The sequence below is a fragment of the Sus scrofa genome, chromosome 3 (assembly GCF_054392235.1).
Source record: "Sus scrofa isolate SSC_HxYL_T2T_F1_AM1 chromosome 3, Sscrofa_HxYL_maternal_Yorkshire_Landrace_v2.0, whole genome shotgun sequence".
NCBI lineage: Eukaryota > Metazoa > Chordata > Mammalia > Artiodactyla > Suidae > Sus > Sus scrofa.
This window is the reverse complement of record NC_139385.1, coordinates 119282902-119299821: the sequence shown is the minus strand read 5'-3', so window position 1 is coordinate 119299821 and position 16920 is coordinate 119282902. Positions and strand designations below refer to the sequence as shown.

The 16920-nt window shown below is 36.7% G+C and overlaps 1 protein-coding gene across 46 annotated transcripts in view; it reads left to right on the top strand.

Moving 5' to 3' along the window:
* BIRC6 (baculoviral IAP repeat containing 6) overlaps positions 1 to 16920 on the top strand; it is a 256491-nt gene that overhangs the window by 184834 nt on the left and 54737 nt on the right. For all 46 annotated transcript variants that reach the window (XR_014842325.1, XR_014842324.1, XR_014842323.1 and 43 more), the window contains 5 exons: positions 1586 to 1782; positions 4261 to 4561; positions 8306 to 8523; positions 12473 to 12637; positions 13437 to 13605. Coding sequence is in view for 42 of the 46 variants with exons in the window: in XM_085019687.1 (XP_084875813.1) it covers positions 1586 to 1782; positions 4261 to 4561; positions 8306 to 8523; positions 12473 to 12637; positions 13437 to 13605 (1050 nt within the window). In the remaining 4 variants the exon portion in view is untranslated. The remainder of the gene's footprint in view (positions 1 to 1585; positions 1783 to 4260; positions 4562 to 8305; positions 8524 to 12472; positions 12638 to 13436; positions 13606 to 16920) is intronic.

The window sequence follows — 16920 nt, the reverse complement described above, 5'->3', positions numbered from 1 at the left end:
AATTCCCAGGCTAGGGTTTGAATCACAGCTGCACCTGCTGGCCACAGCCACAGCAACACGGAATCCATGCTGCGTTTGCAATTTATACTGCAGCTCATGGCAACACCAGATCTTTAACCCACTGAGCGAGGCCAGGGGTCAAACTGGCATCATCATGGATACCAATCAGGTTTGTTACTGCTGAGCCACAACAGGAACTCCATGCCCTTTATTTTTTTTTTTTGTCTCTTTGTCTTTTTGTCTTTCCGTCTTTTTGCCTTTTTCTAGGGCCACTCCCGCAGGCACATGGAGGTTCCCAGACTAGGGATCCAATCAGAGCTGTAGCCACCAGCCTACGCCAGAGCCACAGCAGTGCCAGATCGGAGCCATGTCTGCGACCTACACCACAGCTCACGGCAACGCTGGATCCTTAACCCACTGAGCGAGGCCAGGGAGCGAACCGGCAACCTCATGGTTCCTAGTCGGATTCATTAACCACTGCGCCATGACGGGAACTCCTCCACACATTTCTTTTTTAATTGCCTGTTTTTCATACAGATATAACAAAATTGATCTGTTTCCCAATTGTTGAAGCATTCTCTTTCCAAGTTTCCACTACCATAAATGGTATCTAAGCAATAATTTTATTACTGTCAATATGCATCTTATTTATCTTCAGTTTTTCTCATGATTGAAGCTCAGTATTTAGTTGTTAGCATTTTGTGTTCTTGTTTTATTTTGTTTTAGGACCACACCTGCAGTATATTGATGTTCCCTGGCTAGGAGTTAAATCTGAGCTGCAGCTGCTGGTCACAGCCACAGTAACACAGGATCCAAGCCTCATCTACGACCTACATTTCAGCTGGCAGCAATGCCAGATCCTTAACCCACTGAGCAAGGCCAGGAAGTGAACCCATATCCTCACAGAGACTTTGTTGGGTTCCTAACACACTGAACCACAACAGGAACTCCGCATTTTGTGCTCTTTACTAAATATTAATACGTCTATCTCCTTTGCCCAAAATTTCAGTAGGATTAATTGTCTTTTTAATGTTCATAGGATCTGGTTATCTGTGGAAGTAACTTTTGGTTTTCCTCTGTGAGTGATTCAAAATTAAACCAATATGGTTTAATTTTCAGTTTTCAGTGAATCTTTGTCTTGTTCAATTTTTCCTAGTTGGATACTTTAGAGCACAGCATGTACATACATTAATATTTTCTGGAGTCTCCAATGTCTTCTTTGCTGTAAAGGACAATGCTTCCTAGTCTTCATTATGCTTATACATCACCTTCAAGACATTATGAAAGTACGGATTCCCATTCAATAGGTCTAGAGTGGAACCTGAGATTCTACATTTCAAAAGCTCTCAGGCTGATGCTGATGCTTATTGGTCCATGGACCATGCTCTGTGTAGCACAACTGTAGGGAGCAACATTAGAAGTCATTTAAACATTTTGTAGCATCTAGCCTTAAAAGACCTATATCTGAATAACTTAATTATGCTCTTTTGTTGAGTGGAAAGATGACAACAATACCTGCTTTGTGAATGAAAATGTTTTATATAAAGAGACTCTTCTTAGCTATTATTTGCAATTATTCTTCTAGATCATGGAGAATTACTTGGTAGTTGTCCTGATGATGAGGCTCTTACTCCAAGTGATGAATGTATGGATGGAATACTGGATGAATCTTTACTTGAGACCTGTCCCATTCAGTCACCATTACAAGTTTTTGCAGGAATGGGTGGATTGGCTCTTATTGCAGAACGACTACCCATGCTGTATCCAGAAGTAATTCAACAGGTAAGACAAGGTTCCTAATTGATTATATCATTCCATGACAGACCTTCCTTCCCTTTTTTTGTGTGTTTAACTTAAACTTTGGAAATATTCTCATTTAAAGTCTTTGAAGGGAGTTCCCATTGTGGCACAGTGGAAACAGATCTCTCTAGGAACCATGAGGTTGCCGGTTCGATCCCTGGCCTCGCTCAATGGCATAAGGATTCAGTGTGGCCATGAGCTGTGGTGTAGGTCGCAGATGCGGCTCGGATCTGGCGTTGCTGTGGCTGTGGTGTAGGCCGGCAGCAGCGACTCTGAATTAGATCCCAGCCTGAGGGTGCGGCCCTGTAAAGACGAAAGACAAAATAATAAAGTCTTTGAATACTGTATAAATCTTTCAAAGCTCAGCCTATACAGAGCTTTGTGAGAATAGTTGGTACTTAAGAAATACTGAAGACCAAGCGCATTTGCCAAGGTCATAACACTGTAGCATTTATCCTGATTTTATGGTCATCACACTGTAACATTTTTTTGTTTCTGCACTTCTTAAGGGGTGATATTAATTATGGATATTACTGGAAGTGGGAGAGTAAAGTAGTCATGTATACTCCTACCCAAATATATTATGTCTTTTTGCTTAACTTTTATTCCTTTTTAGGTGCCGTTTCCATTTTAAGTAGTTTTTAAAACATTAACTTCTTCGCATGTCCATTAATATTACTGTTATTGAAATGTGTACTTTCAGGGTTATTAATGAAAGTGGAATGTGATACACAGAGAGTTGTAAATACTAAGCTCTTTATTTTTGTAGAATTGGGTATGAGAATTATTCTAATTTTATGCACTGTGTGTGTGTGTGTGTGTCTGCCTGCATTAATTCTCTGGGACTGCCAAAACAAAATGCCACAAACTGGGTGGCTTACATTGAAAATTTATTTTCATACAGTTCAAGAGGCTCTAAGTCTGAAATCAAGGTGTCACCAGAGCCACGCACACTGTGAAGGCTCTGGAGAAGAATCCTTCCTTGCCTCTTCTTAGCTTCCAGTAATTGCTGGCAGTTAATGGCATTCATTGGTCTATAGCTGCATCACTCCAGTTTCTGCCTACATCTTCACTTGGGGCCATCTTCTTGTATCTGTGTGTCTGTGTATTGCCCTCTCCTTATGAGAGCCCTGTTCATTGGATTTAGGATGGATTTAGAGTCTACCCTAATTCGGTATGGCCTCATTTGAATTGATTATGTTTGCCAATAAGACCACATTGCCAATAATAGCCCACAGGCATTGGGGGTAGAACTTGAGTATATCTTTGGGGGAGATTTATTTCAATCCATGGTAATACCTAGCTACTCAGTAAATGGTTATTACTTACCTGCTATTCAAAGAGCTAATACTTTAAGGTGATACAACCATGATGTAAGGTGATTGCCACAGGACAATATAAGGAAAATTTTATTTCTATATGGAAAATGTAATAACATGCAAAGGTTTGAAATGGAAAAGACTCTGACATTCTCAAGATTATTACTGCTCATTGAAAATGATTTTCCTAATTCAGGATTCACTATGGTGTATTATATTGACTGGAAATCAAGAATTGCTAAAATAGGGAGTTCCTGTTGTGGCTCAGCCGGTTATGAACCTGACTAGTATCCATGAGGATGTGGGTTTGCTCCCTGGCCTTGCTCAGTGGGTTCAGAATTTGGCATTGCCATGAGCTGTGGCGTAGGTCGCAGTCATGGCTTGGATCCCACATTGATTTTGTCTATATATATAGTGACATATATACATGTGTCTGTACATGTTTTTCCTAGATTTGCTTGTTTGTTTACAGGGCATGGATTCAGACCTCCCCCAGCAATATTTGCATACCTGTATCCCATATCTTCTTTTTAAGGTTCTGTTTCAAACAAAGAAATGGGTGCCCCTTGGAAGAATTCTAGGATTAGGGCAGAGAAGGTACAAGATGAGCCTAGATATAGGAGCCTTCTTTAAGGGGGCCTCACTGACCAAATCTGATTCTACTTGGGCATCAGATAAATGATAGTAACAGACTGTAACCTATAGAATAAAATTAATAAATGAATGAATGAATAGATGGAAATAAAGGGAACATCTTTGCTTTCTGTTCAGTGCCAACTAATAAATGTAGAAGGAATGATAAAATTTGAAAATCACCATTTGGCAACCACTGTAATTAGTATTATTACAGGCGAGCATTATAAAAATGCTGATTCTAATGGATCACAGTTTAGTAAGAAACAAGATAATTACAAAGAATCAGCCTACTTAACTGATTACAGAGGAGAAAATAGTAACTTGAAAAGTGGAGATACTTGGCAGAGACCATCATACTAATGGTATAATGTAACTCACTTTTAAAAAGTGTCCCTTTATTGATTTCTATATTCTTATATTTTAAAGAGATCGTTTGAATTCAAGTCTTTATTTTGAAGCTGATGTTGAAACATACAGATAATCAAACAATTTTTTTTTTCTTTAGGTGAGTACGCCAGTTGTAACATCTACCACTCAGGAAAAGCCAAAGGATAGTGATCAGTTTGAATGGGTGACTATTGAACAATCAGGAGAATTAGTTTATGAAGCACCGGAAACCATTGCAGCTGAACCTCCACCTATCAAGTCTGCTGTACAGACCATGTCTCCCATACCTGCCCATTCTTTGGCTGCTTTTGGATTATTTCTTCGTCTTCCGGGCTATGCTGAAGTGCTTCTGAAAGAGAGAAAACATGCCCAGTGCCTTCTTCGCTTGGTATTGGGAGTGACAGATGATGGAGAAGGAAGTAAGTGTTTAGTGTTATTAATGAAATTTACCATAGGTAGGTTGTGTAAAAGTTATTCAGATCATTGCCTTTTATTCTTCATTTGTTTCTTTCATAGTTTTAGCCTCTAGAAGACTTGTTATTGGCAACTTATTTCCAATGATAGGTATTCTAAATCCTAAAGAATCTTATTTTCACTTCTTTATTCATTCAGAAGTTATTTGTGCTTACAGAGATACTGGGCATTATTGGAGGTATTTAAAGATGAAGCAGGTGTTTAGACCTGACCTTCAAGTAGCTAATGTGCTCCAGTAATAGCAACGAGGAATATATGTACACATATAGACTGAACAAGTTATAAAAGCCTTGAGAAAAGTACAGTCTTATGGATGCTTGCAAGTATGAGATTATTTCCTTACTACCTAGCACTGTGAATAAAGTAGCATTGTAGGTTTTACTGAGACCTTGAAGAATATGGTCAGTATACGTTGCAAATGAGTTATTTCAGAAAGCAGGAATGATTTGAGCAATGTTTATATGCTCATATAGTCAGTATAGGTTGAGAATGAGTTGTTTCAGAAACAGGAATGATGTGAGCAGTGTTTATGTACTTATATGAGAGCAGATAATTTGCATAAAGCAGCACTGAGAGATCATTTTATTTATTTAACTGTCTATCTATTTATCTATCTATGTGTCTATCCTTTTAGGGCCCCACCCATGACATGTGGAAGTTGGAGCTGCAGCTGCTGGCCTTTGCCATAGCCACAGCAATGCCAGACCCTAGCTGCATCTGTGACCTACACCACTTCACAGCAACACTGGATCTTTAACCTACTGAGTCAGGGCAGGATCGAACCCATGTCCTCATGGACACTAGTTGGGTTACCACTGAGCCATGACGGGAACTCCTGAGAGATCATTTTAAAAGGTGTTATTGATAATATATCATGGAAGAACTTCTTAAAATCTTCAGATTTTATTCTGAATAGCAATGAAAATTTATTAAAATATGTTAAGTAGGGAATGTAATGAATTCTTTTAAGAATTCTTCAGTGAGGTGTTCCATTGTGACTCAGTGGGTTATGAATCCAGTTAGTATTCATGAGGATGCAGGTTTGAACCCTGGCCTCGCTTAGTGGGTTAAGAATCTAGCATTGCTGTGAGCTGTGGTATAGACTGCAGATGCAGCTCGGGTCCCACAATGCTGTTGCTGTGACTGTAGCCGGCAGCTGCAGTTCTGATTCAACCCCTAGCCTGGGAACTTCCATGTGCTTCTGGTGCAGCCCTAAAAAAAGCACCCCCCCCAAAAGAATCCTTCAGTGAATCTGGTAGCAATATTTATGTTAAAGAAAACAGAATGAGGAAAATGACATAACAATATATTATAAAATAACAATTTATAATTTAATCATAATATAAAGCTATGGTGATTGTTTTCGTTGGGCTGGCAGTGATTTTAATAGAAAGAAACAAAGAAACCATAGGGTAGCCCAGCAAGTATATTTTCATTTGATTTATCTCTAATTCTTCAGTTAGTAACCATAACATTTGAGAACTAATATTTTTATGTTATTTTAAAATCATACAGTTTTCAAACTAAAATAAAATCTATGGTTTTGATTAGAGATATTTTTCATGTGCCGCTTAGAAAGAATACACTGGTGGAGTTCCCGTCGTGGTGTAGTGGAAATGAATCCGACTAAGAACCATGAGGTTGTGGGTTTAATCCCTGGGCTTGCCCGGTGGGTTAAGGATCCGGCGTTGCCGTGAGCTGTGGTGTAGGTCTCAGACACAGCTCAGATCTGGCGTTGCTGTGGCTGTGACGTAGGCCAGTAGCTGTAGCTCTGATTAGACCCCTAGCCTGGGAACCTCCACATGCCGTGGGAGGGGCACTAGGAAAGGCAAAAAGACCCAAAAAGAAAAAAAAAAAAAAAAAAGGAAGAAATACACTGGTACATTCTATACATAAAAGTATATTTATTCCAGTAAAATTATATGAATTTATTTGTGCATCCTGTAACCCTGAAGTATTGAGTATTCAAGGTATGTATTTTTTCTTTTGTATTTTCATAATGATGGAATTCTTCAGAAATAGACATAATTTTAAGTGATTTTATAATTATATTAAATTACGGTGTCTGTCTACTAAATAAGTCCTGGTTGGTTTCATATATAAATTGTTTATACTTATTTTAGAAGATCAGGAATTTCTTACTGCTTCATCTGATTTTTTTTTTTTAATTTATTTATTTTTTATTTATTTATTTATTTATTTTTTGTCTTTTTGTTATTTCTTTGGGCCGCTCCCACGGCATATGGAGGTTCCCAGGCTAGGGGTCCAGTGGGAGCTGTAGACACCAGCCTACACCAGAGCCACAGCACCGCGGGATCCGAGGCGCGTCTGCGACCTACACCACAGCTCACGGCAACGCCGGGTCGTTAACCCACTGAGCAAGGGCAGGGACCGAACCCACAACCTCATGGTTCCTAGTCAGATTCGATAACCACTGTGCCATGACAGGAACTCCGCATCTGATTTTTTTATATAAAGGGATAAGAACCATGGGTATTTTAGGACTCTATTACAAGAAAGTAGGTGTAACCCTAAACAGAAAAAAAAGAAGAATTGTCTTTAGGCCAATTCATACTATTTCTAGTGATATATAATGAATATTTATTAAAGAGTGTAATTCTGATATTCCTTTTTGCAGTAGTTAAGTCGTCCACAATTCACGTAAAAGTGGTTTTTTGTTTGTTTTGTTGTTTACATTTAACACTCCTCTCTAGCTAGAACGTAGTGAAAAACTTTATTGCCAACAAAACAAAATAGTTTCACTCTTTTTTGCTTTTTTAGGGCTGTACCTGTGGCATATGGAAGTTAGCAGGCAAGGGGTCAAATCAGAGCTACACCTGCCGTCCTACACTGTAGGCACAGCAACGTGGAATCCGAGCCACGTCTGCAACCTACACCATAGCTCACGGCAACACCAGATCCCTGACCCACTGAGCAAGGCCAGGGATCAAACCCTCGTCTTCGTGGATACTAGTTGGATTCATTTCCGCTGCACCACAGTGGAACTCCTAGTTTCTCTCTGATTGATGGTTGAAACTATTTCCAGGCAAGCAGTTACTTTCATGCTATTTTAAGAAACTTTTGATGCTTCTTTTATCTTATTTTTTTTTTTTTTTTTGTCTTTTTGCCATTTCTTGGGCTGCTCCCACGGCGTATGGAGGTTCCAAAGCTAGGGGTCGAATCGGAGCTGTAGCCACCGGCCTACGCCAGAGCCACAGCAGAGCCATGTCTGTGACCTACACCACAGCTCACGGCAACACCGGATCTTTTAACCCACTGAGCAAGGCCAGGGATTGAACCTGCAACCTCATGGTTCCTAGTCGGATTCGTTAACCACTGAGCCATGATGGGAACTCCGATGCTTCTTTTTAGAAAAGTTGCTGGTTTTTAGTTTAAATTCTAGGTCATAATATTGACATAATCTGTTAACTAGTACCATATGAGTATATTTCAACTTTCTTCTGGAGTTCATATGTATGATGTCTTTTTAGCTTTTCTAGACACTTTATTATTAAATATTAAGATATTTCTATTCCATGTGTGATATTATTTTGTCGTTGTTTTCCAATAAATACAAGGATGTAATTTTACATTTTGTTTTCATTATAGACTTGTGACCTTTTGTGTTGTTCCTTACTGCGTTTTAAAATATTTTTTTAATGTTGAATTCTCTTTTCCTCTTAATCTAGGTCACATCCTACAGTCTCCATCAGCGAATGTGCTCCCAACCCTTCCTTTCCATGTCCTTCGTAGTTTGTTTAGCACTACACCTCTAACAACTGATGATGGTGTGCTTCTCCGGAGGATGGCACTGGAAATTGGAGCACTACACCTCATTCTGGTCTGTCTCTCTGCCTTGAGCCACCATGCCCCTCGAGTTCCAAACTCTAGCCTCAATCAAACAGAGGTAAGCTCAGTTTTCATTCTTTAATTATGAAAAACTCAGTTCAATTCGTGGAGTCCAGACATAGTTTTTTCTGAGCTAATTAGTATTTAAGAGACTGTGTTCCTTTGTTCTGCCCCTAAACAAAGCATACATAAAAGAGAAACAATGAATTAGTTATTCTTTTCTCTGTTAAGCTCTTTAATAAAGCCTTAAGTTAGCCCATCTACTTGTAAAACAAAAAAGATTTTATAACTTAATAAACTTTTCCTTTTACTATATACCAGAATATGCTGAATTTATTCTCTAATCCCTTTTCCTTTCTTTTCTTGAATTTCAGACAATCATACTATTGAATGAAAGGTTCTAGCCAGTACAGTTAAGACAAGAATAAAAAGGGGTGGGGGATGAAGAAAATAAAACTAATTATTTCAAATGAGTAATTTCTGTATAGCAGCAACACACATAAAATTAGCAGTGTTTTTTGTTGTTTTTGTTTGTTTGTTTTCCTTTTCTGGCCACTCCCGCAGATATAGAAGTTCCCAGACCAGGGATTGAATCCATGGTTGATTTTCTTTTTTGGCCTCGGTGAGGGGGGAACGGGTGGCTGCACCTACAGCATATGGAGGTTCCCAGGCTAGGGGTCGAACTGGAGCTATAGCTGCTAGCCTACAGCACAGCCACAGCAATGCAGGGTCCAAGCCTCGTCTGCAACTTACCCTGCAGCTTACAGCAGCACCAGATTCTTAACCCACTGAGTAAGGCCAGGGATCGAGCCCACATCTTTATAGATCCCAGTCAGGTTCGTTTCACTGAGCCACAAAAGGAACTGCAATGCTGGATCTTCTTAACCCACTGCACCGGGCCAGGGATCAAACTGATTTCTCCACAGAGACAAGCCAGATCATTAACCCATTGTGCCATAGTGGGAACTGTCAAAATGAGTTTTTTTAAGATGTCTCTTAGGTCATATGCAAGACTTCTCTTCAAAAAATATACAAATATTTTTAATAGACTCTTATTAATTAGATTTTCATGAACTGAAGTCTGTGTAAATGTTTCTCTCTCATGGAGTAGAAGATACTTAGTATTTCTTCCCAAATTGATCCTCAAGTTTGATGGAATTCCAGCTTTATTTTGGAGGAAGTTGATAAGCCATTTGTAAAATTTATTCAGAAACTCGAAAAGTCAAGGACAGCCAAGGCAATTTCAAGTAAGAACAGCATATCATATATATTGAAACCTACTCTTAAGCTGTGGTATTTGTGCAAGGATAGATAGAAGCCCAGCAAACAATAGGGACTCATGTTCAGATATACGTGGTCCTTTGGTTCTATGATAAAAATGACTCTGCAACAAAAGGGAATAAGTATGGTTTTATCAATAAATAGTGGTAGGGTCAGTTAAATATCCATATGGAACAAAAATGAATCTTTAGACTCGACTGTAGTCTGATGCAAAAGTTAATTCTAACTAGATGGTCAATCTAAATGTGTGTAATATGTACAAAATATGACAATATTCTTTTACCCAAAAAAGTAGATACCTTTTTGATTTCAGTGTAGACAAAGAATTTTTAGACAGGATGTAAAAGAAACATTAACCCATAAGGGGGGAAATGGCAAAAAGCAACTACATTAAGCAGTTTTTTTTTCCATCAGCTACACTATTTAAGAAAGTGAAAAGGGAAGCCACAGAACAGAGACTATATTTGTGTATATCTGATTTTAAAAATTATATCCAGAATATTTCGGGAGCTTCAGAAATTCCAAAAGGAAAAGGACAACAATGAAATAGAAAAGTACTAGATAAGCGATCAAAATGGGCCATTCACCAAAGGCTGTCTAAATATTCAATAACTGCTCAAAGGTGATATGTTGCTTTAATTATCAGAAAAGTACAAATGAAAACTTTTAATACATTAAGAGTACACATCCTATCACTATGTATATGCTTTCAAAAATAGTAGTACTAAATATTGTCCCATCATCATTCGTAATAATGTAAAGGCAATAGAATGGATAAAATAAATAATGTGAAAGCAGTAGAATGGGTAAATAAGTGTAGTCTACTCTGCAATAGGATACCATAAAGTAATGAAAGTAAATAGCTACAGTTAACTACATATAATAGGACCAAGAAATTTTATAAGCATAACTAAAATGCCAGGCACAAAGGAATACATGTATCATGATTCCATTTTTATAACGTTCAAAAATTAAATAAAACTAAACTATAGTGACTAGGGTTTCACATTTAGGTGGCAAAATTATATTTAAAAAAGGAAGTAATGAGTATAAAGTCAGGTTATCCATTAGCTTTGTAGAAGAATGAGGGTATGATGGAACAAGGGCAATTTCTTGTGTGCAGTGATTTAATTCTTGATCTGCATGGTTAAATAAGTTGTTTGCAATTCATTAAACTTTACCTGTTTGTGTTGTCTCTGTAAATATATTATACTTCGCATTTAGAAATGTTTTTTAAAAAATAAATAGCTGTTTTTACTAATAACCTTAATTATTACCTTTTAAATATAGATGGTAGTGAAATTTTTATTATTTAACTTTATTTTACAAAATGTGGAAGTTGGAATTTCTTCCATCATAGATCCGTAAAATTGTATTACATTTTGTGAAAGTATTGCTCATATATAATATTCTTCCTTAGAAAATATTTCTGTTAAAATGCTTGCAAATTACCCCTGAAATTAATACTTTATTTCAAATATTTTGAGGGTACATAGTATGATAATTGAGTGAAACTTTTTTTTTTTTTTTTTTGTCTTTTGTCTTTTTGTTGTTGTTGTTGTTGTTGTTGTTGCTATTTCTTGGGCCGCTCCCGCGGCATATGGAGGTTCCCAGGCTAGGGGTTGAATCGGAGCTGTAGCCACCGGCCTACGCCAGAGCCACAGCAACGCGGGATCCGAGCCGCGTCTGCGACCTACACCACAGCTCACGGCAATGCCGGATCGTTAACCCACTGACTGAGCAAGGGCAGGGATCGAACCCACAACCTCATGGTTCCTAGTCGGATTCGCTAACCACTGCGCCACGACGGGAACTCCGAGTAAAACATTTTTAAAGGAGGATTCTTATTACAAAATTAATTTTACAGTCTACAGAAATTATAGTAATTGGCCTTACAGAGTTTGAGATTGCATTAATAAACCAGTGATTTCAGTCATTTTTTTTCTGTCTCTACAACATTCATGTTTTTACTATGTTCTGTATTCCCCAAAGAAAATTTTCCACATATCACATTATAAATAAGAAATTGAGAATTACTCCTAGAAACAGAAGCAATCTTGCTTGCTGTGATTGAAAACATAGGACACCCTTGTAGATTCATTCTAAAAGATCTGGCTCATATCCCTATTCCTTCTCCTGTTTTCTCTGTTTAATCTTGAGTCTTTGACTCTGTAGGCCATAAGCTGCTTTTACCCCATCATTCCTGGTAAATATTTTTAAAAGTTCATTTATGTGTTCATTTATTTATTGCTGCACTGGCCAGGGATCGAACCTGTGCCACAGCAGTGACAATGCTAGATCTTTAACCTATTGAGCCACCAGAGAACTCCTGTTTATTCTTAAATATAAGTAAGCATTTGTTCCCTATTTCCCCTTTTCCCTAATCCTTGACAACTACCAGTCTGTATTTTGTCTCTATATATTTACCTACCCTGGATATTTCATATAAATGGAATGCATTCAGCCCTTGATGGGCTTTTGGGCCAATCTTTCAGTTGTTATGAATGGTCTTGCTGTGAACATGACTGTAATGTATTTGTTTGAGTATCAGGTTTATTTCTTTGGATATATACCTAGAAATGGAATTGCTGGGTCACACTGTAATTCTTTGATTTTTTTAAGAAATCTCTAAACTGTTTTCTGTAACAGCTAAAATATTTAAATTTATACAGACATTTTTGAGGATAAATAAAACCAAATAGTAATAATTTATTTTTTGTTATAAGCCACAGGTATCAAGTTCTCATAACCCTACATCAACAGAAGAACAGCAGCTCTATTGGGCCAAAGGGACTGGCTTTGGAACAGGCTCTACCGCGTCTGGATGGGATGTGGAACAAGCCTTAACTAAACAGAGGCTGGAAGAAGAGCATGTTACCTGTCTTCTGCAGGTATATTTGCAAAGTTGAAAAAATATTTTTTTGTATTGTTTTTAAGTACTTTTGACTATCCATCTCATTATCAGCTACTATTATAAAGCCCCTGCTCTCAGCACATTTAAGATAATGGACAAAGATTATTATTCCTGACTTGTAACTCTGAATTCTTTCCTCTCAATTAGCTTGTTCACTGAGAGGAAAGTGACAAGGATGAAATCATCCAATAACTGAAAAATGTACCATAACTTCCTTCTTCAAGTTAGCTTATCACCTAAAGTGCTGTATCTGGACTCTTTCTTTATTTTTAAATATCTATTAATGTCTTTGTTCCTCACATTGTTCTATGAGTTTTCTAGAATTGGGCAAGGTGATCTAGTATACAAAACCTTCAGTACCATAGAAAAGAGAAGATTCTTAAAGATCCTGTATCCCCTAGTGAACTAAAAATCAGTCTCTTTTTTTTTTAAGCATTTTTCAAGCTCATTCTACTTAAAATTCTGATTCCATCACCCTCAGACTATAAACTGAATCTATTCAATAAAGTAAATAATCTCAGAGTTGCTACCAAACTCTTAAATTCATGTTCTTAGGTGGATTGCTTCTGTACATCTAGTCATATGCTGTGTACATCATGCAAAACATCCTCTTGAAAATCTAAAGAAGTCTCATTTTTAAAACATGTAGTATGAAGCATTGGTTGAGTTGAAAATATATCTTCTTGGTATTCAGATTGAATATCTAACGTAAAACATGGGCTTTCAAATTATATGAAGCTAAAATTCAGTTTAAATCCAACAATTTTTATTTTTAGGTTCTTGCAAGTTATATAAACCCTGCAAGTGGTGCTGTAAATGGAGAGGCTCAGTCATCTCACGAGAGTAGAGGACAGAACAGTAACGCCCTTCCTTCTGTACTTCTAGAGCTTCTCAGTCAGTCCTGCCTCATCCCAGCCATGTCATCTTATCTACGAAATGATTCAGGTAAACCATACTATAACCAGTCCTCTAAGATGTCTTTGTGGATGAATACTTGTATTTACCTGTTTTATCATTATCAGTTTAAATAATAAGGTTCAGTTGAAATATTTGAGTTTCTTCTCCAATTCATGTAGGTGTGAGTTTATTTCTTAAAAATTATTCTAGAAATAGTTTTGAGAGAGCCCCTAATTTGTTATTGTGTTATCATCTGTCCTATAACATAGAATAATAGTGTTCTTTATTCCTTTGTTTTCAACTGTGAAAGTACATTTTTTTCTTTTAATAACCTATAGCTGAAAATGATAGGGCAAAGGCTAGCAGCTTCATGACAACATTCTGATCTAAATATGGTTAATTGAACTTTTTTTTTTCCTCAAATACTAGAACTGCAGACTGTAGTGATTTAAAGAAAAAGAGATTCAAGTTCATAGGTACTTGACAATAAGATATTCGTTTTTACCAATGCAAAAATAAAAGAACCATAGTGACTTATTTGGCCAGTATACAACAAATTATTGATTAAAACTAGTTTATTATTTACCTGGTTGTGAAATTATCTTCCAAGAAATGTATTCTGTTCCTAAATAAGAATAGAAAGTTTATGTTTTATTTAGACACTTGGTGATATACAGATAGTGTCAAAACAACAGCAGCAACAGTAACAACTCCAAGGAATTAACATCTCCTTATTTTAGCCAGGACCTTTAATTTTATTTATTCACTTAAAAAAATTTCTGCTTATCTCTGCCTTTATTCATATTCTTACTCATGGAAACAGGCACATTTAATTAGATTATCAAGAAAGAATAAGAAAGGAAAGCAATGGGAATGAATCTTTCATTAGTCTGTTTTGATGCTTGGTAGCAGTATAAATGCAGTTAGATTGATGGAAAATGTATTTGAAAAGGGATTACTACTCTTATTCTCCACCTTTATGGAGATTATTGTGCTTTAAAACATGCTATTAGCCTACTTCAAGCTTTTTCATAAAAATATTGAGGTGTTATGTTATTTAAATTGGTTTTTTAATATTTATCTGATGTTATAATATCAGATCAATATAAAATATATCTGATATTATTATAATTGATTTTATGTTGAGTGCATAGAGGCTAAGTGCTTTTTCTTGCATCGTTTTGCCATCAACAGAGATACGCTTCTGTGTCATCTCTCCTAGTCACACACTTACTACTTTCTCAATCTGTTGCAGGCACCTTATCACAACAAGAGAGACCATTTTGGTATTGTAGGAGTAGCACAGCACTTCCACAGATTTCAGCTTCATTTTGCTTTATCACATGAATGTTTGTTTGATTCCTTTTTTTTGTTTGTTTGTTTTGGTCGTCCCATGGCATATGAGTTCCCAGGCCAGGGATCAGATGCGAACCACACTTGTGACCCGTGCCACAGCTGCTGCAGCCCTGGATCCCTAAGCAGCTGTGCCAGGCCAGTGATCAAACTTGCATCCCAGCACTCCAGAGATGCCGCCGATCCCACTGCACCACAGGGGCAGCCCCTCGATTTATTCTTATCACCCTTACCAGCCTACTGCGTAAGGCAACATACCACTTTTCAAATGATCCAAGATTTTTATTTTCTCATCGAGAGAGCACTTTATGTTCCCTCTTAGCCTTTGAGGTTGCTTTGACCACTTAATTGCTTTTTAGGAATCATTTTTTCACAGCAACAAAGGGTGTATACAACACATGTAGCAAACAGATTCAATGTGAGCCAGTGTTCAGTAACATAACTGTGTAGACGAAATTATACATAGCAAACTTAGTAATTTTTTAAATATAATTTTTTTTTATTTTTCTTCAGAGAACTTAGTTCATTAAGCTAAGTCTATAAGAAAGTTGTTACAAAAATTATAAAACAATATATTTGAAGCCACCACTTCAAGGTAGGTAACTGAAACAAATTAGTGAATTTTGTAGTTTGTATTGGGCTATTTTTTTCTCTAGTATCATTTTTTAAAGGAATAACAAAAACTGTTAGAAAGCAGTTACTCTCATGAGGGATTTCTTAAATAGATAGGAGAATCCTCACATGAAAGATAAGTTCATTTTAATTTCTTTCTCCCAACATTCTGACTTCCATTTGTCATAGCCATGTTATTTTGAAAGCTGCCTTGGAAACAAGGATCATTTTTTCCTTCCACCATACTCACTGTCAGTTACTTATATGCTATTGAGTAAGCCTTCAATTACCCCACTGGCCACTAGATGGAGATCTCATTTCATTGCTAGAAATACTTTGTAAAAATATATGAATGTGAGAATTAGCAGGTAAAAAGTTAAGAGTCCCTCACCCTCATCTCATCTCCTATTTTGGAAAATAACGTGTTCTTATTTACAGAAAACACTACCACTGAGCACATTAAATGAATAATCATTATATTTACATTAAATAATAGAGTGGAGCATGCCAAAAACCCTTTATCAAAGTGTTGTAAAATCTCTACCTTTTTAGTGCTGGTTTCATAGTGTCAGATTAGGAAGAAACAAATCATAAAAATTTATTCATTTGCCCACATTTAACTCTTTAGCAGTAATATGGCCATTACTAAACTCAAATTTTAAAGCAAGATATAAATGGATTTTTTTGGTGTGGAAAAGAGAAGTGAATAAACGTGATATGTTAGAGGAAGGTGAAAGTGAAAGAACAAGTGTAGAACTTTTTTATTGGAAATGTTATAAAATATTAACTAATTTGTCTTGTTGTCTTAGCTAAGTGGTGGTATATACTAGTATTAATATTTCCTCATTTTCATAGGATTGGCTTAGTAGTGCCATAACTAGCTATAAAGGGGAAAAACCATTATTGCGAGCTTTGTTATACCATCTGATTCTCCTCACATTGGATTTTGTGGGGTTAAAGTTTTTGTATCTTATCTTAGGTTAATTCCTCAAAAGTCAGTATGTAAGTTTAATTTTGTGAGAGAATAAAGTTACTTTTTTATGGCTAATGTCTTAAATCTGACCACATTCTTAAAATCCGAAAGTTACTACTGAAAAGTTATTTCAGAGTAAACGCAGTTGGAATCATAGCTGTCTTTCCAGGCCTCAGGGCCACAAATTCAGAAAGGCCTTTTTTTCTTTGAGGGCTTAGAAATTGTATTAGTGATGTTACATGAAAATATACTGGTTTATAAACAAAAAAAAAGTGATTTTATCATTGTTTATGAAAGTAGTTATTTTTGCTGATACCCAGTGCCCGAGAAATAAGTAGAAATTGTTCTGCTGTCATAACACATAATTCTTAACATCATATCATTATTTACAGTTTTCTTGGTAATAGTGCATTTAAAACTTTGGG